General features: G+C 54.1%; 2 protein-coding genes and 1 long non-coding RNA gene across 9 annotated transcripts; 1 reads left to right on the top strand and 2 right to left on the bottom strand.

Moving 5' to 3' along the window:
• Positions 1–1,775: 1,775 nt before the first annotated feature.
• NICOL1 (NELL2 interacting cell ontogeny regulator 1) lies at positions 1,776–3,737 on the bottom strand. 2 transcript variants are annotated; one of them, XM_017640627.3, is made up of 4 exons: positions 3,536–3,737; positions 3,117–3,278; positions 2,843–2,931; positions 1,776–1,887 (listed from the first exon to the last, which is right to left on the bottom strand). In XM_017640627.3, exons 2-4 carry the CDS (start codon positions 3,250–3,252, stop codon positions 1,822–1,824), a joined length of 291 nt encoding a protein of 96 aa, XP_017496116.1. In that variant the 5' UTR covers positions 3,253–3,278; positions 3,536–3,737; the 3' UTR covers positions 1,776–1,821. The 2 variants fall into 2 exon arrangements, with proteins under 2 accessions (XP_017496116.1, XP_017496115.1); XM_017640626.3 differs by lacking the exon at positions 3,536–3,737 and adding an exon at positions 3,450–3,505.
• LOC108383894 (uncharacterized) lies at positions 2,067–10,158 on the top strand. Of its 6 annotated transcripts, none has more exons than XR_012131869.1 (5): positions 3,630–3,936; positions 5,223–6,351; positions 6,617–6,714; positions 6,827–8,711; positions 8,860–10,158. XR_012131869.1 is itself a non-coding variant. In XM_073237949.1 (4 exons), exons 1-4 carry the CDS (start codon positions 2,732–2,734, stop codon positions 7,186–7,188), a joined length of 684 nt encoding a protein of 227 aa, XP_073094050.1. In that variant the 5' UTR covers positions 2,067–2,731; the 3' UTR covers positions 7,189–7,325. The 6 variants fall into 6 exon arrangements, 2 of the variants coding, with proteins under 2 accessions (XP_073094050.1, XP_036847839.2); XR_012131868.1 differs by having other exon boundaries at positions 6,827–8,428; positions 8,554–9,522; XM_073237949.1 differs by lacking the exons at positions 3,630–3,936; positions 8,860–10,158 and adding an exon at positions 2,067–2,762 and having other exon boundaries at positions 5,223–5,397; positions 6,809–7,325.
• LOC140849679 (uncharacterized) lies at positions 9,530–22,204 on the bottom strand. Its single transcript, XR_012131871.1, has 2 exons — positions 21,942–22,204; positions 9,530–13,189 (listed from the first exon to the last, which is right to left on the bottom strand). It is a non-coding gene; the product is annotated as an uncharacterized lncRNA (long non-coding RNA).
• Between the last annotated feature and the right edge of the window lie 73 nt (positions 22,205–22,277).

The following is a 22,277-nucleotide window of genomic DNA, read 5'->3' as shown; positions in this document are numbered from 1 at the left end:
AAGGCTTCCACCGGGGCCCTCTCAATCGCTGTCCCCACGCCCAAGACCGCACACCATGCCCCATGGCCGCAGGGCCACTACCGGGGACCAGGCACAGCAGCCGCCACCCTGGCCCTCAGCCTGCTGCTCCACACCCTGCCCGCTGGGCTGTGTCCTCCCTTGCAAAGGGCACTTCCTGCAGAGGCTACGACAAGCACTCAGGTGGCCTCACCTGTTACAGTAACAGAAACCCCAACTGCACCAGGGCTCATGGCGGCCCAGTACAGGGTGCCAAAATTTAAATTTTGGACAAACAAGTAATCTTTAGTTTAAACATGTGCTTATATTGCAGGGGACTTAATACTAAAATGTACTAAAGCTACTTGTACACTGTATACTATGCACTGGCCCTCTATCTGTATTTGCTAAATCTGGCAACCTAAGCCCAGAACACAGGCTGTATCCCTTGCCACTGGAATAGCCATGTGACTGAGGCCGACCAATGGGACCAATGCTTACGCCCTCTGGGCCATGCTCCTAGTGGGAAGGCACCTGCGCCCACACCTCTGGGCTCCTTTCTGGGGCCCCAGGCCAGAATTCTGGTCCTTGCCACTGCACCCCACCCCTTCCCAGGCCCAAGGCCAGCCTAGGCTGCCATGGCTTCAGCAACCTCCCCACCTCTCTGTGGCCTTTTGAGCTCACAGCCATCACTGCCTCCAGTATCTAGCTCAGCCTCCCACCACAACCAAGATAGGACTCTGGTTTGTGCACGGAGGCCCTTACACCTGATGGACACATGCAAGCTGGCACATCTGGGCAGAAAAGCATTGAGGACAGGACAGGTCAATGTTGGTGGGCTAGTGGGAGTGGTGGCAGGTCCTGCAGAGCTCAGGAGCCTGGAGCAGCAGCTGAGTAGGTATCTGCGTACATTTCACAAAGGCTTGGGGACAGTCCATGATGGGGATTGTGAGCTCAGCTTGGGGCAGCAGACCGGAAGTGCGGGGGAACCAGGCCACCCGCTGAGGCAGCCACACTAGGAGCTCAAGCCCCCGGGGCCTAAAGGCCCTCCAGCAGGCACTCACAGTCGCAGTCCTACTGTGTTCCTGGGTGTTACAAAGCTTTGCTTTGGTTAATAACATCCATGGAATAAGAAAGGAGGGAGGAAAGATTGCCTGCTTCACCTGCAGGCACTGTGCACACACATGTGGATGTGACTGTGGCTGCCCGCTGGCGTGATGCCTGCCTTCAGGCCCAGGTCCCCACCCAGGAGTCCCTGGTGCCCAGGAGGGAGCCAACAGGCAGAGCAGAGGTCCTGGTCCTTGCCCTGCCTTCCCTGGGCTGCCCTCCTGCCACCTCCTCCCTTCCTCTCTGGCAGCCTGGGGCTCCTCAACCATAGCAGGCTCAGCTTTGTGGGGTCCACCGGCTGGGCCTCCATGGAGTCCCCCACCACAGGCCTCCCCACTGCAGTGCAGAGGAGCCTGGGGGCATTCAGCGCTGGAGCAGCTGCTCCATTGGATTAGACCAGCTTTTACATTCCCTCAACCTCAAAACAAGGGCAGGCGAGCAAGAGAACAGGTCCCTGGGTCCACAGACCCAGTGCCTGTGGGTCCAGGTCCACACATGTGGCTGGACACACCTATGTTCTTAGCAATGGTGCGGGCGTGGAACATGTGCCAGAGGGTCTCAGCCCATAAGACAGCTGGGAAAACCAAGGCCCAGACAGGGCCCCAACCAGGATCTCCTGGGGATGACACACATGGGCTCCAGTGGCCAGAGCAGGGAGACAGGACACAGGCTTCGGGGCCGGGTTTTTATTGATGAGGGAGTGTTGGCTGAGGGTTCTCAGCGCCCAGGGGGCCAGCAGGCACACAGAGCCCGGCGTTCTGCCTGCAGCAGGAGGGTCTCCGTCTGCAAAGCAACAAGGAGCCATGAGGGGCCATGAGCGACCCCCATCCCCCCAGGCACTCCATTTCCTGGGTTACCCCAAAACCTACTGGCAGGCTCCTGAGACCCTGTGATAACCTAGCCCCAGTGCCCAAGCACAGGCCACCCTCTGCAGCCCAGGCCCCTCCCCTCCTGCCCACCCGCCCACTCCTGGCTGGAATAGGCCCCCACCACCACCAGGGCAGTTCTACTTTGGGGTCCCATGCTGATCCCCACTCTGCTGCTGTGCCCCTCTCAAGGCCCTCTCCGCCCTCTAACACTACACCCTAATCCCCAGGGGTGGCTGGGAGCTGTTCTTCTTAGGGCCCGGCTCCTCAATGAGATTAAGGCCCCTCAGCCCTCTATCTGAGCCCTTCAAAATTGGCCAGAAAAGGGGAACCGGTTGGGGTATCCCCTTCCTTCCATTTCTGGGAATTCTCTCCCTTTTCCAGAAGGAATACACATCTCTGTCGTAAGTGAAAATCCCCTTGGCTGGGACACAGAAAGGGTGTTGGGGGGATCAATGTTCATTCCCTATTTGGGGGAATGCCCCTGGCCCATGCCATGCATCCAGCCCTCCCAAGGGACTGCCCTTCCCAAGCTGACCTTCCCTGCCCCACACTCCTTCCTGACCCAGAGAAAAGGAGCAGCTCTCCCCCCTCCCTCAGTTTCCTTTCTGCCTGCTGGACCTTATCATCCCACGTGGGTACTGCTGGATTGGGACTGGCATCCTCAGGGCCAGGCTGGGGGTCACAGGGAAGCGTCCAACGAGAAGGGGTTTGGAAACAGTGAGCAGGGCATTTGAAGGGGGTACTCAAGGCCGAGACGTATGCGGGAATGTCCGTCGTATAACAAGCCAGGTAAGGGCGGCAGGATGCCAGTGCTGGGCATGGGGAGACTGGCTGGTCCCTCCCCCCACCCACCTGGGGCGGGGGCTCACCCGCGCGTCCAGGCTGTAGGCCGTCTTCCGCAGGTCCTGCAGGGCGCGCTGCATGAACTCGAACGCGTGACAGTCCACGCACGGGCGGCCTGCGGGGGCGCGGATCGGGCTGTTGGGGGCGCGCACAGCCCCGCCTCACCCAGCACCACCCAGCGAGGGGACTGCCTGGGAGTCAGGCTGCGGGAGGGATGCGGGACCGCCTAGGAACAAAGGGGGCGCGGTCCTCCAGCACGCCGGGTGGGCGCAGGGCCCCGCAACCCTCGGCGACACGTACTCTGCGCGGGGACGGCTCTCCCGGCGGCGGGCTCTGCGCGGGTCTGGGCGCCCAGCAGCGCGACGCTCAGCAGCAGCAGAACTGGCAGCAGCCGCGGCGGCCTCCTCGGGGGCCTGCACGGCGGCGGGGGCGCCATGGCCGAGCGGAGGGAGCCGGGCCGCCCTGCAGCGAGCCGCGGGGTTCAGCGGCGCCGGACCCCGCCCGGCCCCGGCCCCGCAACCATCCGCCGCGCCTCGGGACCTGCACCCCCCGCCCGGGCCCGCGATGATCCCCCTCAGCCGCGGGCCCTCGAGCCCCCCAATACGCCCCCGGGTCCCCAAACCCCCAACCCACCCCTGGATCCGCGAATCCCCAAAACCGTCCCCGGCCCACGAACTCCCACCCGACCCCGGGCCCCACGAACCCCACCCCGCCCTCACCGCGGTTCAGGAGCCCCGCGACAGCCGCGCGCGCGATTCGGGAAGACGTGCTGCGTGCCGCACGCACTGCGCATGCGCCCCGGCCGGACCTCGCCCGGATCCCCCATCCGAAGTAGTCGTCATGGAAACCCCGAGACCGCGCGAGCCTCCAGTTTAAAGGGACCGAGGGGGCTCCAAGACTCCGTGTGTCTAGCCCGGCACAGTCCAGGACAACGGGCGATGGAGGCGGGAGGACTGCCCGAAGGAGGCGGTGTCTGGGCGGAACCTCTAGAGCCGCTGCGGGCGGGAGTAAAGCAATACTCGGCTAGAGCCTCGTGGCGCTGGGGCCTGGGGTGGCCCTGGGCGGATCCGCAGGCTGCGGTCGATGCACGCGAGGGGCTGGGAGGCTACTGAAAGCGAAGGTACGGTCCCCGCACGCCCCTGGCCGGCGGGGTCCAGGCAGGTGGGCTCCCGGCGGAGGTCTGCCCCCCTCTGCTCCGCAGGCTGGCCGGGCCTTGTCCTGGCCTCAGGCGAGAGGGGCCGGGAGATTCCCACCCGCCTGCCCGGCCTCTCTCTCCGCCCCTCTCCGCCCCCCGCACCCCAGCCTAGAGGTCCCCGCTCTGTGACTTCGGGGGGAGAGCTTGGCTTCTCTGTGCCCCTTGCCCAGTTCGGCCTCCCGTGAACGAACAGGGTTGTTGGAAATAACCTAGTGGGCGCCGGAGGCGCGCGGATGCCGGGTCACCTTTGGGCCCAGCCCACGCGGCGGGGAGGCCCCCTCATCTTAGAAGAATGGTCGCTCTTGGCGTCTGCTTGGTCTCTACGAGGCCCGGAGCCCACGCAGAGGCCGCGACCTGCGGGGCAGCGCCAGGTTCCCCTCCTGGCGGGCGGTGCCGAGCCCAGCCCCTCCGGCCCAGCCCCGGACCTGGGGCCGGGTGCCGCCCAGGCACGGGACGCGGATGTCCGCGGCCCCGGCCGGACGCGGGTTTCCTGACCCAGAGAAGGCGGCGGCGCTCGTGGCCGCCACTCTGGTTCAGGCAGACGCCGGGCCGAGCGTCCGGCCCAGCCTCGGGCCCTCGCGGACAGGGCCGCACTGCAGCCCCGGCCTGGGCGGGGAGGGGGGTCCAGAGGTGCGCGCAGGCCCCGAGGGGTTAGGTGCCTGCGGGCCGGGTTCCCGGACGTGCGCATTTCCGCGCCCTTTACCCGGAGCCCCACGCCCAGGGCTCGCGGTCACGGCCACAGGTGGAGCGGGGAGCGGAGCCAGCCGGCCTGGCGCCCGCAGCGCAGCAGGCAGAGCCCTGCGGCCACTTGGTCGGGACGCGCGCTCCCGAGACGCCACAAGACACTGGCTTTTTTTCTGCTTGCCGGTTCCATGCCGCCCCAAGCTAGTGACCGGCGCCCGTGCCTCGCTCCCCGCCCGCCCGCGCCGCCTCGTCCTTGTGCGGATGGGGAACCGGCCCATCCCAGAAGTAAGGCCCCGGCTAGACCTCAGGCGGCCGGTACTGTGCAGCCGCGCTTCTTCCCCCCGACCCCGCAGCGCTGCAGACCCAAGTGCGTCCTGATAGGAAGTGGCCGCTGGTCCGCTGCGTCTCCGAGGTCCGGAGAGCACCCGGCTGGTGCCCCCCTGGCACCCCCGGTCCATCAGCGCGCCCCTTCTCCCACTTGCCCCGCGCCCCGGGATCCTCTCCTTACGGCTCATGTCGTCCCACAGGCCAAGCTGACCATCCCTGCCCTCCACACACCCTCGAGCCCCTGGCCGCGCCCTCGCCACGACCGTGCGCCCTACCGAGGGGACCGCGCCGCCGCCGCCGCCGCGGAGCCGCTGGATGTCGCGGGAGGGCGCTGGGCGGTCACGGGGCTGTCGGGGTCCTGCGTGCGGGAGCCAGGTGCCCCCCGCCCCACCGCCGGGGCTGGTGTCCCCCCGCCCCGGCCCGCCTTCCTCCGCTTCCCGGGCGCCCAGGATTTTCCCTCTCCCGTGGTCCTTCTCTTCGGCAAACGGGCTGGTTTCTTTCACACCCAAACGAAACGGACTTCCGCGCCCGCAGCCCCGCACCTCCCCTCGCTGTCCAGTTCCTTTGATATGCACCACATCTTTATCCATTCATCCATCCATGGGCATTTAGGTTGCTTCCATGTCTTGCTATTGTGAATAATGCTGCAGTGAACATGGGGGTTCAGATCTCTTTCCGAGATAGTGGTTTAGTTTCCCCCCACCGAGCCCGCTCCTGCCCCGCCGCGCCCTTGAGCTGCCCTGGCCCACCCGCAGACCCCAGGGACCAGTCCACAGACCTCCCACGTGCCATCAGCGGCGCGAGGTCCCCCCCCTCCGCGCTGCACGGTGCCCCTTCGCGGCGCTGCCAGGCAGGCCTCTGCGCCCGCCTCTGCAGGGCCACGTCTTGGGCCTCTTCTCCACCTACACCCCATCCTTTGTGACTGAACTCAACTGCGGTTGTGAAGGCCAGCCGTGTAGCTCCAGGTTCGCGTGTCCAGCTGCCCGCACATCTCCACTAGGAGAAGAGGCCTCAAAGACAGGCAGCCCAACACGGAGCTAACGTCACCCTCCACTGCCGCCGCTCCCCCGGAAAACTCAGCGCTGCCCACAGCTTTACCCCTCTCGGCGGAGGGCCGTGCATCCCTGCAGATGCTCAGAGGAAACCCACGTTCACCCCCTCGGAAATCCTGGCTGCTCACACTCAGAGCCACCAGCATCTCTCTCCCGCGCCTGCTGCCCTCACCCGGGTCCTCCACCGTGCAGTCTCCCTGCTGCCTGCCTCGTGGTGGTCCAGTCTCCAGAAGAAAACCAGAAGGACCTTTTTTATAACCCGTTTTGAATTGTAAAAGTAGGCACAATACAAAATATGCCATTTTAACCATTCCTAAATGCCCAGGTCAGTGGGTTGAGCGCACATCCCCACCATCATCTCCAGGATTTCTCATCTTCCAGCTGAAACTGCCCCAGTTAAACACCAGCTCTCCAGCCCCTCCCACCCGGTCCTTGATTCCCACCCTCTGCTCTGTGTCTCTGACGACCCCCCTAGGGCATCGTATGAGTGGCACCTACAGTACATATCGCAGCCTGGCTTATCTCAGCTTTGTGTCCACCAGGTTCCCCGTGTGGGACGTGCCCGCAATGCCCTCCTCTTCAAGACTGAGTAATATTCCCATCTGGGTGGACGACCTCGTGCTCAGCCACTCCTCTGCAGGTAGACACCTGTGTTGCTTCCATGTTTTAGCCCTTATAATACTGCTGTTATGACAGTGATTTGAAAAAGGGACCTTTTAAATCATCACGTGCAGTCCTCTCTCTGCTCACAGCCCTCCACAGACCCCACCGCACCTGCGACCATCAAGCCCTAACGCGGCAGGGATGCAGAGCACCTGCGACTTCCCCACCCAGCCACACCAGCCCCGAACCCTCCTGCCGCGGACCCTCTGCCACTCCTGCCCCAGGGCCTTCGCTCAAGCCGGGCCCCACGGACAGCCGCGGGCTTCTCCCTCCCTGCTTTGCCTCTCCGGGAAAGCCGGCCCACCCGCCCAGCAAGGCGGCTGCCGGCCTGCCTCATCTGTGCCTGTGTCAGTCGGCTCCGGCTCCGGCTGCTGCAACAAAATCCCACAGACCTGGGGGCTTCAAGGCTGTGAGACTGCAGTCAGGTCTGAGCCGGTTTGGCCTCTGGTGACAGCCAGCCTCTGAGTGTCCTCGCAGGGCTTTTCCTTAGGGGGTGCACCCTGGTGTGGGGAGGCGTGTTTTCTGGTGTCTCTTTCCTTTTTTTTATTCAATTTACTTTAAATTAAAAAGATTGTCCGTTTTCCCTTCCCCTTCCTCCCTCCTCTGGAAGGGAAACAGCATTTTCTCTGTACCTCTGACCTTGGCTTTCTTTTAGGTCCCACATATTAGTGGGATCATATGGTGTTGTCTCAGCTTCATACCCTCTAGGGCCATCCGTGCTGTCACAGATGGGAAGATTTCATTCTTTTTCATGGCTGAGTAATATTCCATTTTGATATGCACCACATCTTTATCCATTCATCCATCCATGGGCATTTAGGTTGCTTCCATGTCTTGCTATTGTGAATAATGCTGCAGTGAACATGGGGGTTCAGATCTCTTTCCGAGATAGTGGTTTAGTTTCCTCTGGATAGGTACCCAGAAGTGGAATTACTGAATCATATGGTACTTTTATTTTTGATTTTTTGAGGAACCTCACACTGCCTTCCATAGTGGCTGCAGCAATAAGCATTCCCACCAACAGTGTAGGAGGGTTCCCTTTCTCCATGTCCTCCCCAACACGTGTTATTTATCATCACTCTGATAACAGCCATTCATCAGGTATGAGGTGGTATCTCATGGTGGTGGTGCCTCTTCTCTAAGGACACTAATCCTGTCATTTAACTTTCATTTCTCCCTTAGAGGCCCATCTGCAGATACAGCAACATGGGGTGGTGGGGTGTTACAGCCTCAGCATCTGAACTTGGGGGCACAATTCAGGGCACAGTACCCTGCCTCCACAGCCCCGTGACCCTGCCTGTACTTATTTTTTCCCTACACTTCCCACCTTCACACTCACTGTATAGAATGTGTCAATTGTCCATTGTGTCCAGGGTTCAGGTGGGTGGCAATTTTGCCCTCAGACACATTTAGAAATATCTGTACCTGGAGACATTTTGGGTTGTCATGGATGGCATCAAGGTGCTACCGAATCTAGTGGGCAGAGGCTTGGGGTGCTGCCCAACACCCTGCAGTGCACAGGAATGGCGCACCCCAAATGGCTGACACACCGTGGGTGAGAAAGCCCCATCGGCACCTTCCCGCTGGGATGCCAGGCCCTTGGGGCAGCAGCCTGCATCTCTTCTGCTCTCCGCAGCATCTGGCTCCACCCTGGGACCAGAAGTTGGGCGGAGTGAAAGCAGGAGGCCCAGGTGAGCAGGACCAGCCTGTGCAGGCTCAGGGGCATGGGCCGCATGGCCAGGCCTGGGAGGAGCTGCCTTCAACAGGGCTCGGGAGAGGTGGGACAGGGGGTCACTTCATCAGGAAGCCACTGCAGCCCCCAGGAGGCCGGAGGCAGATGGCAGCAGAAACAGAGCTGGCTGGTGACTGGACATGCCCGTGGCTGCGTGGAAGGAAGAGCCAACAGATGTGGAACCACTTTCAGAGATGAGGAACAGGTGCAGGGAGTGGTGGCCGATTCTGTCAGAAATGGAGGTGAGAGGCGTGGGATCCCCAGGCCCAGGCTCAGAGCCAAGGTCCCGCTGGTGGTTGAAGTGAGGGCATTGCCGGCGTTACATACGGACTGTATACTGACACCAGGAACCTCTAAGTTCATGCCTCAGTGCTCACACCCACTTTCCAGGGCCCTCACCCCTGGCCAACCACTCCAGCTGCTGCCTGTCTGGGACCAAGCTGTGGGGCTGGGGTGCTAAACGCCATCTCAAGGGTCTGGGAGATGCCGGATCTGCTGTCTCACACTGGCCTTGGGCTCGGCCTGGGTGGTGTCTCGGAGCCTTCTCCTTCCAGAGCAGGTGTCTTCGCCCTCACTGACCACCCCCCTTACCCCTTGTTCACCTCACCAGAGGTACGGGGAGGCGGAGCCCATAACAATCACAGAGGGACACAGGTCTGAGGGAAGGAAGGAGGCCAAGGAGACGTCAAGTCTGACAGGAGGGTGGGGGGATTTGGGGGCATGGGCCCAAGGGGCAGTGGCAGAATTTGGTCTTGGTCATGTCTGGGTGACCCAGATGAGACTTCGACAGTAGAAAAGGGCTGGGAGAGGAAGTGAGAGCCTGGGCTGTGCGGCTTCACTGTTTAGCTAGTTAGGCTCTGGAATCTAGTGCACACACAGCACACATTTAGCAGGACAGGGAGACCTAGTCCACCAAATCCTAACCCACAGGCCTAAGCTGATATGTGTGTTGCAGGGGGAAGGGGGAGAGAAAACCCACCCCTAACTGGCTTGTAAGTCCAGGGGGAGGAAATCCTGGGGCAAAATACCTCTAAAAACTGAAATCAGTCAAAGGGAGAAATAAAGTTTATAACCTGTTTATTGCTTACAAACTGCGGCTCTCTCCCCTGCTCCTGAAGAAGCAAGGAGGCCAGCAGGACAGCCCCTCCCCTTAACCTCTCAGGTTCAGACACACCCTCGGTTGCCCAGGTAATCACTCACTGACATGGAGATGAGCTTCTCTCCACCCCTGAGGATATGCAGATGCACTAAAGCCCAGGGAGATATTCTAGAACTGTTACAATTTTCCCCACAGGCCACCCCTCCAGAAATCTTGCCTTCAATCTACTCGTTTCCCTTCTTCCGCAGTGGTCCCTGGGCGAGAAAACTGGAGCTTTGTGGCCCAACTAATGACATAACAATAGCAACAGCAATAAAATTGACAATCCTCAAGCTGGAGGATTCAGCTAGGTTCAAAGTGCCATGCAGATTCAGTCCATAGCCCGTCCATTCCCCAGGCAGGCAGGAGGACTGTAGGAGAAAATAACCGTAAGGGTGATAAGATACATGTTTTAATGACACCAGCATAGGCAAATCTTGTCCATCGGGTAGGATACATGCAGGAGAGGGGTCCTGTGATAGGACAGTGGCAGGAATGGGATCTCGTCCTGGCCTAGTTACCAGACTTTCACCCGCCTCCCCATGGGAGTTACAGATGGGTCGATACACAGGGCTACGGGAGGTGCATGCACTGGCTGTAAAGATAAAACAAAACTTCCCCGCAAGATGCTCTGACCTCCTGGACGTTTTGGGTACACTACCGTGACCTTTGGGGGCCATTCAGCTGATATTCCAGGAATACACAGGAGGCCGTGACCTTTGGGGGCCATTCAGCTGATATTCCAGGAATACACAGGAGGCCGTGACCTTTGGGGGCCATTCAGCTGATATTCCAGGAATACACAGGAGGCCGGCTTCCAGGCCTTTCCCCCAAGGTGCCAGAAGGGCCAGCCATCACTGCTCTGTGTATCGAAATGTCCACAGCCAGGTCCACTCAACAGTGTGTCCAGGGCTTAATGCAGTTGGGGCTGGCAGCAGGGTGTTGCTCTGCTGGCCGTATCCTGGCTTCAATAGCTCTTGTTTGGTTTGGACGTACAGCTGTACGGGAGAGGCGGCCCGGTGCGTGAGCACACCCACAGGGCTCGGAGCTCCTTCACGGGGCTTCTCATTCGAATGCCACAGCACTGTCCACAGGCGACCTGACCAACCCCGTAGACTATGGGTGTCCGACTTCAGGCCAGATTTCAACAAACCATTGTACCTCTCTATCATGCCTGCCCCAGTAGGATTACATGGTACATGAAATTTCCATTTTATTCCTAATTGCTGCACCCATTCTTGTAACGCATGTCCAGTAAAGTGGGTGCCTTGCTCGCTCTGTCACCTGCAGCCACAGGCTGCACAGAAATGCTCCAGGCCTCTCTTGTCATTTGCTAATCTGCACGATGTGCAAGAAAAGCAACCAACAGTCCAGTAGCCGTGTCCACACAAGTCATGGCATGCCAATATCCTTCTGATGCCGGCAGAGGCCCAATATAGTCTATATGCCACCTGACAAGGGGTATTGGCCCCCTTACTCTGGTCCCATGTTGCTGTGGGACGCGGTGTAAGTCCCTCTTCGAGCACACAAGGCATTCCTTCCGGGCTCTGCTGACTTCTTCCAAGGTCAATTGCAAGCCCCACCAACAGGCTGCAGCCTACATTGTCTTTTGCAGTGCATAGAGGGAAATTTATAGCATTTTTAAAATGCCTATATTACAACAGAAGAAATATCTATAGCCAATAATCTAAGCTTCTACCTTAGGTGACTATAAAAGAAGAGCAATTTAAATCCAAACAAAAAATTCGAGCAGAAATTAATGAAATTCTGGAAATTTTTGATGAAATCAAGGGAGAAAATAAATGAAAGTAAAAACTGGTTCTTTGAAAAGATCAATAAAATTGATAGGTGTCTAGGCTAACCAAGAAATAAAGAGGATAATATATACAAATATCAATCATTGTTGTACAACTGAAACTAATGTAATGCTGTATGTCATTATACCTAAGTAATAATAAATAAAAGAAAGATAAGGGAGAGGATACAAATTACTAAAAACAGAAACACAATTGGGACATCAGTATTGGTCCAGTAAACATTAAGAAGGATAATAGGATTCCTCAAAAAAACTAAAAATAGAAATACCACTTGACCCAATAATTCCACTCCTAGGAATTTACCCAAAGAAAACAAGAACCCTGATTTGAAAAGACATATGCACCCCTGTTTACTGCAGCACTATTTACAATAGCCAAGATATGGAAGCAACTTAAGTGTCCATCAACAGATGAATGGATAAAAAAATAAGTGGTACATATACACAATGGAATATTATTCAGCCATAAAAAGAAAAGAAATCCTGCCATTTGCAACAACATGGATGGAGCTAGAGGGTATTATGCTCAGTGAAATAAGCCAGGCGGACAAACAAGTACCAAATGATTTCACTCATTTGTGGAGTATAAGAATAAAGCAAAACAGAAGGGACAAAACAGGATTCGACTCATAGACTAAGAAAGAAGTAGCGGTTACCAAGGGGGTGGGGAGGAGGGGGAGGGGATGAAAGGTCACAATAATTCACAATCATAATATAAGTTGATCACAGGGACTGTTGAACCACTGTGATATACATTTGAAAACAAGAAGATTTAATATTAACAATACTTTAATAAAAAATAATATAATAAGTAAATACTGTAACTATAAAAAAGGATAAAAAATGAATGTGTACTATGAGCTCTATGTACAGTTTTTGTCTAAATTGACAAATGATTCTAAAATGTACATGGAAAGGCAGAGGACTGTGAAAATTAATAAAGGGAAATGTCACTAAGGTGGAGTCGGGGTGATGGGAGCCACACCGCTGCACCTCATCCTCAGGGAGAACTGTCAACTGCAGACCCCAGCATGACTTCCACAGGCCACATTTGTTCTTCTCAGTTCTTGTCATCCCAAAGCAAAGAATTCAGTCGAGAGACCGATGGGGAGTCAGAGCCTCAGGGGGCCATATTCTGCACACCTTGGTGGGGGAGCAGCAACCCGAGTCACGGCACCAAGTATGTTGTGGGCCGTGTTTGCTCTCCTCGGTCCTTGAACCATAATGCACACGGAAAAGCCCACAGGAGAGCAAAACTGCAATGGAGTTTTACTTTAATGAGATTAAGATGAGGGATGGTTTGGGTGGTTCTTTGTTTTGTGCCATCAGGTTGGGACTGGGTTGGCCAGATTCTGAGAGGCAAGGAAGTTATCTCCCTGGAAAGCCTCTGCTGTCTTCATGTGGGACCCCTACCTGGGCAGATTTTCCTTGAACCTTATCTTCCCCTTCCCTGGCTGCTCATGTCTGTCTACCTATCATTTCCCCCTCAAGCAGTTGGAGCCCAATTCTTTGGGCACTGGGGCAACGACTGCTCTAGCTGCTTCCTGCTGACGGAGGGGCAGTGGATATGCACTGGGTCCCAATGCTTGCTCTCTTAATCAGGATTTGGGGTTTATGACTGGTTGGCTAAGTCCTGTGGGGCCTGGGATGTGGGACATCATGCCTGGATGAAGGTTCTGGTCGATCCAGGGGTCCCATAGAGATGGGGTCAAGCACGTCAGAACTGGGTGACAGCTGTCTTGAATCACCGTTTGTAGATGCAGAGCCTGATGCCAGCAAGAGAGACATTGAATAAAGAGGTCACATAAAGGCGGTCAGCAGCAAGGGCTATGATCAGTAAAATGAGGAGAGGTACCAAGGGTGACATTTAGCCAGGATTTCCAGCTTGGGGCTGCCATGCCCAAAGCTCAAGTCTTATCCACAGAGTCTAGGACCTCTTGGTGTCATCCTGTTCTCGGCCTGATTGACTGACGTAGAACATCATTCTCCCCTCAGACACAGGCAGGCCCCCCCTCCCTCACAGCAGGGAGTCCAGCGCCCTGCAGTTTGAAGAGCCGCCCCAGCAAGGGAGTCTAGTCGGCTCTGAAGCCCTGTCAAGGCAGCAGCTGCTTGCCAGAAATTCTCAGCTACTTCCTGAGATAACTGGAATCGAGTCCCTAGGAAGGAGCCTCCAGTGGCTCCCCCACAGTTCCCAGGAGACCCGGGGGCCCCGTGGCTGGTGAGAGAAGGGGTCCCATCCATTTGGCCAACTCTGACTGGTGATGCACTGGATGAAGGAAGGATGTATCGGCCGCAGCCAAGGACATGTCTGCTACTGTAGAACCCAAAGAGCAGCCCCCAGTCCACCAGGTAGGGAGCCTAAAACAGGCTCTACGTCTGCACACCCAGCATAGGCCCAAACAGGGGCACGGGTGGTGAAAGGTGATGAACAGGGAAGTTAAGATGCTGGCACTTCCTGTCCATTTGGAAATTTCTGCCCTTGAAGTTGAGTACTCTGGGCAGCTAAATTGGCTGCTATGAGGGGAGAAACAACTGGGTGGTGGGTATGGTTTGATTAGGGTGGCACACTGGTCTGGAAGAGAGGGGGCCTCAGGCTGGGTTCCAGAGTGGCTGGTGCCCTGTTCTCATGAACAAGACGGAGCAGTCAGTGGATGACTGATTTAAGGGCAGACCAACGAATGCGTGGGCAGTGGGCTTCCCTTTACAAAGATCACTCTGGTCGATGGGAACTTAACAGGATCCTGCAGTTCAGCTGTCACAGGGCGGCTGTGATAGCTCCCCCAGGGAGATCGTGCTCCCAGATGTTAGGGTGAACAGCATTCTCCCAGGTCTCTGGGCTCTGTCCCAGATTCTCCTTTTCAGTCAGCACAGCATTTGTAGAGAAGTCTGATGGGAGGGCCATTCTCACGATTCCCAGTTTTTGTAGAATATCTCAGCCTAACAGGCTGGGACATTCAGGCATTAGAAGGAAGCTGTGGGAAAAAGCACGGCCTTCCGGCAGACAGTGCAATGGGGGAGTAAGTGGAAGACAAGGTGGCTTACAGGTGAGTCCCAAGCAGTGCAGGCTCTTGAGGGATTCAGAGAAGGAAGTCAGAAAAGAGTAGGTGACTCCAGTATCCAAAGGGAAAGTTACCGTCCCACCTGCTACACACATTGGTACCCTGGGCTGCAGGCCAGTGGCAGTGATATCCTGTGGTGGGGCTGACTAGAGAGGGCATCCATGCTCACTGGGCAGCAGCAGGCCTGGTGCTGCCTCAGACCCCCAATCCCTAAAGTTCAAGGGGACCAAAGGCAGCCCAGTGCCCTGCCTTTCCACATTTTGGGCAGGCAGTGACAGGTGGCCTATCCCTTTGGGAACATTCTTTGGCCCAATGTCCTGCTTGACAACAGATACAGCACCTTGTGGAGCCACCCTGGGGTGTGGATTGGGTGCCAGTGGGCTGCCCACAGCCCTGGAGGCCGCTGCCATCTGGGTGTGCCCGGCCTCACTTTTCTGCTCCTCCTCCTGGTGCCTCGCCTCTCCTCCTTTCCTTCTCCTGAGCCCTGGCCTCCACGACCTGCTCTCAGCGGCAAAACACCAAGGTTGCTATGGTAAGTATGTTACCCACCATGGCCTCCGAGTCCTGAGCTACCTTTTGGAGTTTCCTCCTAATGTCCGCTGCTGACTGGGTCAGAAATCTGTCTGGGTCAGAAATCTGTCTCTCGGGATGACCCTGCCCTCATATGAGTCCAGGTCCACTTTGGTATGTTTAATGAGTGCCTCTTTAAGCCTTTCTAGAAAGGTGGCTGGGTTCTCAGCGGGCCCTTGGGTCACAGCAGGAACTTTCACATAGCTGATAACCTTCTGCCTGCTGGCCTTAAGCCCAGCCTTTATACGTATCAAATAATGGTCCCCAAACCTGCATAGGTCAGACTTATTATATCCCATCTGGAATCCATGGGGGTGGATAGCTGTGTGTCCTATGGGATAATGAGGATCTGTCAGGCGTGGGCGTCACTCTCCCCAGTTCCGGGTCTGTAGGGCCTGAGTCAGGATGGCCAGGGTCTCCCCAAGCCAGGTCACAGGTGACTGTCACATGTTGGAAACTCTGTATCACCACCAGAATTGTCAGTGTAGCTTCCCAAGGCTGTTTTAAGTTGTTAAGGTTCAGTGGGAGAGGAGGGCTTGTGCACCAGCTGGGGTTTGAATTCCCCTGCTGCCTCCACAAGGGGACAGATGCTCTGTGGAGGTAATGGTTGCTGACTCATACTGGGTGGCTTTTCAGATTAGGGAGACATCTGGGGACATCAGAAGGACTTGGGATATGGGAGGATTTGGGAGTAGCAGGGTGTTTGGAGGGCTGAAGTCCCCAGGGGGTTGCAGTCTGGTGGAGGGGGCCCAGGGTGAGGGGGCAAAGTAGATAGGTTTCTCCAAGGGTATTGGCTTGTTTGGACCCCTGCCCTCTGCATAAGTCTTAGGTTCTGGGGTGTCACCCTCATGGAGGGCACTGGCTTGTTTAGACCTACATGCTCCATGTAAGGGATAGGTTCTGGGGGTCAAAGCATTCCCATTGTCAGAGGATGCAACCCAATGGGCTAGCACAGGGACCTGAGCGTTAGTTCCCCGTCTAGAATTAACGGCAAGGACCAGTGAATAAAAGATCCCAACATCTCAAGGTTACTACCCAGCAGCCTAGTATGTGGTCTAGTGCCAAACAGTGCTCCAGACAGACGTCTCCACCCAGTGCGGTCATGACAGCCAATGATATGGTACCTTTTCACTTCCATCAGTTCCCGTATATTTAAATCCAGCCTGTGGGGGAGTCCTAGCACTCGATTAGGGTAAGGCTCAGTGATCAAAGACGAGGCCAGGCGGCACCTCTAGGACACTCTGCAGGGCGACCCTTGAAAGAACCTGGCATACTCTTCCCCCGGCAATCTGCTGGAGGGACAGCATGCCCAGGGGGCAACATTCCTGGCTCCAGGACTCCCCAGTGACCTCACGCATTAGGTGGCGGCATTGCACCGAGTGGTGGTACCCATGACTGTTTGGCCTTGCTGGAAGGGGCAGGGGTGGGGCCGTTCGATCACACAGAGGAAATGGGAGAGTAGGATTCTAGGGGCGTGATCCTCGAGATGACTCTGGTCTGATACCTGCTGGGTCTCCACCGGCCTGAATCAAGGTCTGGAACCAGAGGGACCACCAAATTCGTTGGGAAAGATCATCTTGGGTTGCCCAATGGGCTAAGGCAGATGCGAGAAAAAAAGTTGCCGGGATCGGGGAGAGGTTCTGGCCAAGGACTTTGTTGCTCCCGCAGATGTGCGCCTGTGTGCGCCAGCCGGAGAGGCGGGTTTGTGAGGGGCAGCGGGTGAGAGTGAACATCTCTGTTCTCCTCTAAATGGAAAATAGGGCAAACACAACAACAGAAAGAACTCTGAGTGCAAAAGAGACAAAGGGTCATAGAATCTAGGCAAGTGAGAAGGCTCTTAGCTCGTGTGGGGAGCCACTGGTGAAAAGAGTAAAGGGAGAAATCTCAGGCTGCCCTGGGTGACATTCCCGAGGACCCAATCCTGACCTGCTTCCCAGGGAGGGGTTCCTGCAAGATGAGTCCAAGTGGGTACTTCCTCCAGCCAGGTCCAGGGGACATCTCACAGCTGAGGGATCATGAGACAAGGGTCTCCAGGGGATCACCCCAGACCAGGTCCGAGGGAAGCCTCTCATGGGAGTCTTAAGATTGGCGCTGTCCTACTGACTTTGAACTGGCTCTCCTGTGTCCGAGCGTTTATGGTTAGGGTCTGATTAGCTAACCCGCAGATAGCACAGAAAGCGAAGAGGAAGGGAAGAAAAGAAATGCAGCAAGGAGGAGAAATTCGAGAACACAGAAAAGGAAGTCTGTGCGTGGGCATATTAAACACTGCCTGCAGACCTGCAGCAGGGTTGGAAGTGGGTGTTTACAGGGTGTACGGGTGTTGTCTTGCATTCAGCAGGGTGCCTAATGCAATCTTCCCCAGTCTGCAACCAACTTATCCTGTCACAGCTGTAGTGAGCACCCTAACAGCATTTAAGTACTCCACCCATGCCTGCAGGTTGTGGCTGTTTTTGTCCGTGAGAGACGGAGGAGGGGAAGGGCCCCCTGAGGATAGGTAAGTAGTGCCTCCAACAGGGGGGCGTGTGTGTGTGTGTGTGTGTGCGCGCGCGCGCGCGCGAGTGGCTCTGAATAGCGATCCAAGTCACGGAACCAAATATGTTGTGGGTCACATCTGCTCTCCTGCTCTCCTTGGTTCTTGTTTAAAATGCACACAGCAAAGCCCACAGGGGAGCAAAACTGCAGTGGAAATTTTATTTTAATGAGATTATGATGAGGTGAGGTTTGAGCGGTTCTTTCCCCAAACCTTATCTACCCACTCCCCTGCTGCTCAAGTCTATCTTTCTACCTAACAGAAGAATCCTCAACAGGAAGGAATCATCAATTACAGGCCCCAAATGGGAAAAAAGTACATTGCATCTCCTGCAAGAAACTCAGCCAATGAGACCTTCATCATCCAAACTCTTGCTTTTCTTCAATGACTTTCATTCAAAACAACCAGTCCCAACTTCCTCCTTTTCCACAAAATAAAGGTCCTCTGTTTTGTTTGTTGGGTATGCCTATGGTTTTTCCATATCTGTGTGTCCCGAATTGCAATTCTCTGCTGTTCCTGAGTAAACCCATTCTGCTGGTAAAATAATTGACTCTTTCTTTCTTTCTTTTTTTCAGGTTAACAAGACCTAAAATAGGCAAAATAACTTTGCAAAAGAAAAAGTTGGAGAACAAACATGACCTGATTTGAAGAATGATTATAATAATCAGTAGTCAAGAGTATGGTAGTAGTGCAGAAACAGATGATTAAATCAGGACAAAAAAAGAGTTCAGAAATGTACCTCACACACAGACAACAGATTTTTAGAAAAGGTTCAAAGGCAGTTCATTTGAGAAATGATAATCTTTTCAAAAAATGGTGTTGGGACAACTGGCTATCAATATATATTTTTTCATTTGTTATCATTAATATACATTCACATGAGCAACACTGTGGTTACTAGATTCCTCCCATTATCAAGTCCCCCCCACATACCCCATCACACTGTCCATGAGTGTAGTAAGATGCTTTAGAATCACTATTTGTCTTCCTGTGCTATACAGCCTTCCCCGTGGCCCCCTGTCCACGTTGTGTGTGCTAATCCTAATGCCCATTTCCCCCCTTATCCCTCCCTTCCCACCCATCCTCCCCAGTCCCCTTCCCTTTGGTAACTGTTAGTCCATTCTTGGGTTCTGTGATTCTGCTGCCATTTTGTCCCTTCAGTTTTTGCTTTGTTCTTATGCTCCACAGATGAGTGAAATCATTTGGCACTTGTCCTTCTCTGCCTGGCTTATTTCACTGAGCATACTACCCTCTAGCTCCATCCATGCTGTTGCAAATGGTAGGATTTGTTTTCTACTTATGGCTGAATAGTATTCCATTGTGTATATGTACCACATCTTTTTTATATATTCATCTACTGATGAACACTTAGGTTGCTTCCATTTCTTGGCTATTGTAAATAGTGTTGCAATAAACAAGGGATGCATCTGTCTTTTTTAAACTGGGATCCTGCATTCTTAGGGTAAATTCCTAGGAGTGGAATTCCTGGGTCAAATGGTGTTTCTATTTTTAGTTTTTTGAGGAACCTCCATACTGCTTTCCACAATGGCTGAATTAGTTTACATTCCCACCAGCAGTATAGGAGGGTTCCCCTATCTCCGCATCCTTGCCAGCACTTGCTGTTGCTAGTCTTTTCTATGTTGGCCACCACCCTAACTGGTGTAAGGTAGTATCTCATTGTGGTTTTAATTTGCATTTCCCTGATAATTAGCAATGTGGAGCAACTTTTCATGTGCCTGTTGGCCATCTGAATTTCTTCTTTGGAGAAGTGTCTGTTCATATCCTCCGCCCATTTTTTAATAGGGTTATTTGCTTTTTGTGTTGACACATGTGAGCTCTTTATATATTTTAGATGTTAACCCTTTATCAGATCTCTCATTTACAAATATATTCTCTCATACTGTAGGATGCCTTTTTGTTCTGCTGATGGTGTCTTTTGCTGCACAGAAGCTTTTTAGCATGATGTAGTCCCATTTGTTCATTTTTTATTTTCTTTCCCTTGCCTGAGGAGATGCGCTCAGGAAAAAGTTTCTCATGTTTATATTCAGGAGATTTTTGCCTATGTTGTCTTCTAAGTGTTTTATGTTTTCATGGCTTACATTCAGGCCTTTGATCCATTTCGAATCTACTTTTGTGTGTGGGGATAGACAATAATCCAGTTTCATCCTCTTGCATGTAGCTGTCCAGTTTTGCCAACACCAATTGTTGAAGAGGCTGTCATTTCCCCGTTGTATATCCATGGCTTCTTTATTGTATATTAATTGTGGCTATTGATATTTAAAAACAAAAACTTTAACTTTCTAGCCTTGCAATCTAATGGTATCTTGTTATATTATTTTGGCTTTTTCAGGTTACTGGTAAATTGAGTATCTCTTTGTATGCTTCTCAAGTACGTGGGTTTCTCTTCTGCCTATTCTTTTGCCCATTTGTCTACTGAATTTTCTCTTTTCTTTCTCATTGATTTATAGACATTCCTTTTCATTTTAAATTAATCCATTTGCTCTTTGACATTGCAAATATTTCCTCCTAGTGGTCTGTCTCCTCCCTTTGTTAACTAGAATTTTTTCTGGTGATCCAGAATTAGTTTCAAGGACATAAAACTGAGGACTCATATACCAAATACCACACATTCTATAGAAAACTACAAACGATCAGAGTTATTCAGATTGTCTCAAGTTTTTGGCTAGTATGAATAAAGCTGCCATGAATATTTGCACACAGTTTACATACAGTGAATGAAGAGTTTCATTTCAGCTGACCAATGGTTAAGATTCAATCATTCATTATTTGACAGTATTACATTCCAATCTATTCTTTTCCCAACAAATGTATTTATCATTAAATTTCATATGTGATCAACTAAAACTATTTCTCTCTCAAAGAGATTATAGTTATTAAACTGAAACTTTTGTTTAGCTTCAGCACCACTTATTTGAGAACTGCACCCATTAGTCAGTGGCACAAGGGACTTCAGCCTTAGACACAAGGGACCTCTCTGCTCAAGTAGGTAAGTTTTTGAATACTGGAGGAAATACTGCCTCAGTATACTGAATGTGCTATTCACAATGTAATGACTACAGACACAACACACTTTTACATTTAATCTTCTCAGGATTTTCTCTGTCATTCCCATAAGTCTAGACAATCAACAAAACAACCAATCAAGCCCTGATTTGCAGCATCTGCCAATATCCATGGTGTAAATACTTCTGCTATTGCTGCTGCCAGGGGGACATCAATGCAGGTGGGTGGGATGAGGTGAGCGAGCAGCAATGCGATGTTACACGGCGTCCCCACTGTTCAGATATAAGTAACGTCTACAGTGGGTAACTGAAAGGAGTCAAATGTCTTGTAAAAGGTAAAATAGTAAAATTAATACAATGAAGTTTAGCTTTTCAGTAATGGCTGTGGTTAATGACAACCTTGTAAAATTCCTGAAAATTTAAGAATTGTCTCTTGAAAGACTGTGAGCTGGCTGTGGCACACCACTGTGGGAGGGTAACTGGTGCAGTCACCTGCAGAGGCTCTAAGTTTACCAGGGCGCTCTTTGGTCACTATCCCTCTTTGGAGCAGGTGCCTCCTAGACACTCACACACAGTCCTGCAGGGACTCATGCAAGGGTCCCCACTGCAGATTATCTATGGGGTGGGCAAGTGGAAGCAATGTGAGGGTTTAATCCTAGGGGAATGGAAAGCATTTATTATGGTGCACACAAGATCTGGCACAATTTCCTCCTTGTCTGCTGAACATACACACACACACATAACAACACTTTGTCAAAGACACTTGAGGACATATTCCAAACACACTATATAGTAGTGAGGTACTTGGCGAGAGAAGTGAGCTGTAGGATTTGATCTGGGGTCACTTGACCTCTCCATAGCCCAGGTGCAGAAAGGTGAGGCAGTGGGTACTCCTGCCACCCAGCGGTCCCCATGACTGGAAGGAAGGAGGCTTCAGGCTCTGTGGGCAGAGGGGTAGGTCTGAAGGGGAGATCTGGGCCCAGAAACTCTCAGGAGGATGAGGTCCAGGCTGTGACGGGGGAGGGTCAGAGGCACGCGTTGGAAAGGCGAGGAAAGGGGAGTTACCCTCCTGAGACACTAAGGTGCCCCCTGTGCCTGCGGCCTCTTTCACCTCGGCTCAGTGTCCCCTCCTCGGAGAGGTTCCCCTGGCAGTGTCATGGCAGATAAGTTCCCACTCTTCTGGGCTTATGGCCATGCTCGGGAGTGCCTCTGAGTTTGCTGTCTCTGTCCGCCAGAAACCTGTTCCTGGCTCTGGCGTTGCGACAGGGACCGTCGGAGGCGGGCCAGAAAGCTGGCCTGGAGGAAAGGAGGGGGGCCGGGGCCAGAGAGAACTCACCTTTTGGCTGAAGCCCAGATTTGGGGCATTCCTTTAGTATGCCCAGGGCTGGCTGGAGCCCGGGGGTGATGAGAACCCCTCCCAGGCAGGACTGGCTTCCTTTCAAAGTGAGCCGACCGCTGATACCCCCTCTGCGTCTGGAAAGGGCAGGCTGAAGCCTGGCAGGTGTGGGTGTCAAGACAGGGCCCAGGAAGCCCCGCTACGCCGCCCGAGGTCGTGGAGCAGCTGCAGGCAGAGCCACGCAGCCCTTCCTTGAGTCTGCCGCCGGGCAAGCCGCCAGCGCTGGGCGCCGGTTTGGCCACAGGTCGGCGGGCCGGGTTCGAGGACGCCTGCCCA

This window comes from Manis javanica, chromosome 5 (genome assembly GCF_040802235.1).
Source record: "Manis javanica isolate MJ-LG chromosome 5, MJ_LKY, whole genome shotgun sequence".
Classification (NCBI taxonomy): domain Eukaryota; kingdom Metazoa; phylum Chordata; class Mammalia; order Pholidota; family Manidae; genus Manis; species Manis javanica.
The sequence above is the reverse complement of the archived record's forward strand: the minus strand, read 5'-3'. Positions and strand labels throughout refer to the sequence as shown.

Excerpts from the sequence above, each read along its gene's own strand:
- NICOL1 (XM_017640627.3), bottom strand. The coding sequence starts at position 3,252 with ATGGCGCCCCCGCCGCCGTGCAGGCCCCCGAGGAGGCCGCCGCGGCTG. Across the intron at positions 2,932-3,116 it reads GAGAGCCGTCCCCGCGCAGA|GCCGCCCGTGCGTGGACTGT; the intron begins GTACGTGTCGCC and ends GCGCCCCCGCAG. Across the intron at positions 1,888-2,842 it reads CCTACAGCCTGGACGCGCGG|ACGGAGACCCTCCTGCTGCA; the intron begins GTGAGCCCCCGC and ends GTTGCTTTGCAG.
- LOC108383894 (XM_036991944.2), top strand. The coding sequence starts at position 4,884 with ATGCCGCCCCAAGCTAGTGACCGGCGCCCGTGCCTCGCTCCCCGCCCG. Across the intron at positions 4,981-5,222 it reads GGAACCGGCCCATCCCAGAA|GCCAAGCTGACCATCCCTGC; the intron begins GTAAGGCCCCGG and ends GTCGTCCCACAG. Across the intron at positions 5,398-6,616 it reads GTCCTGCGTGCGGGAGCCAG|GTTCCCCGTGTGGGACGTGC; the intron begins GTGCCCCCCGCC and ends TGTGTCCACCAG.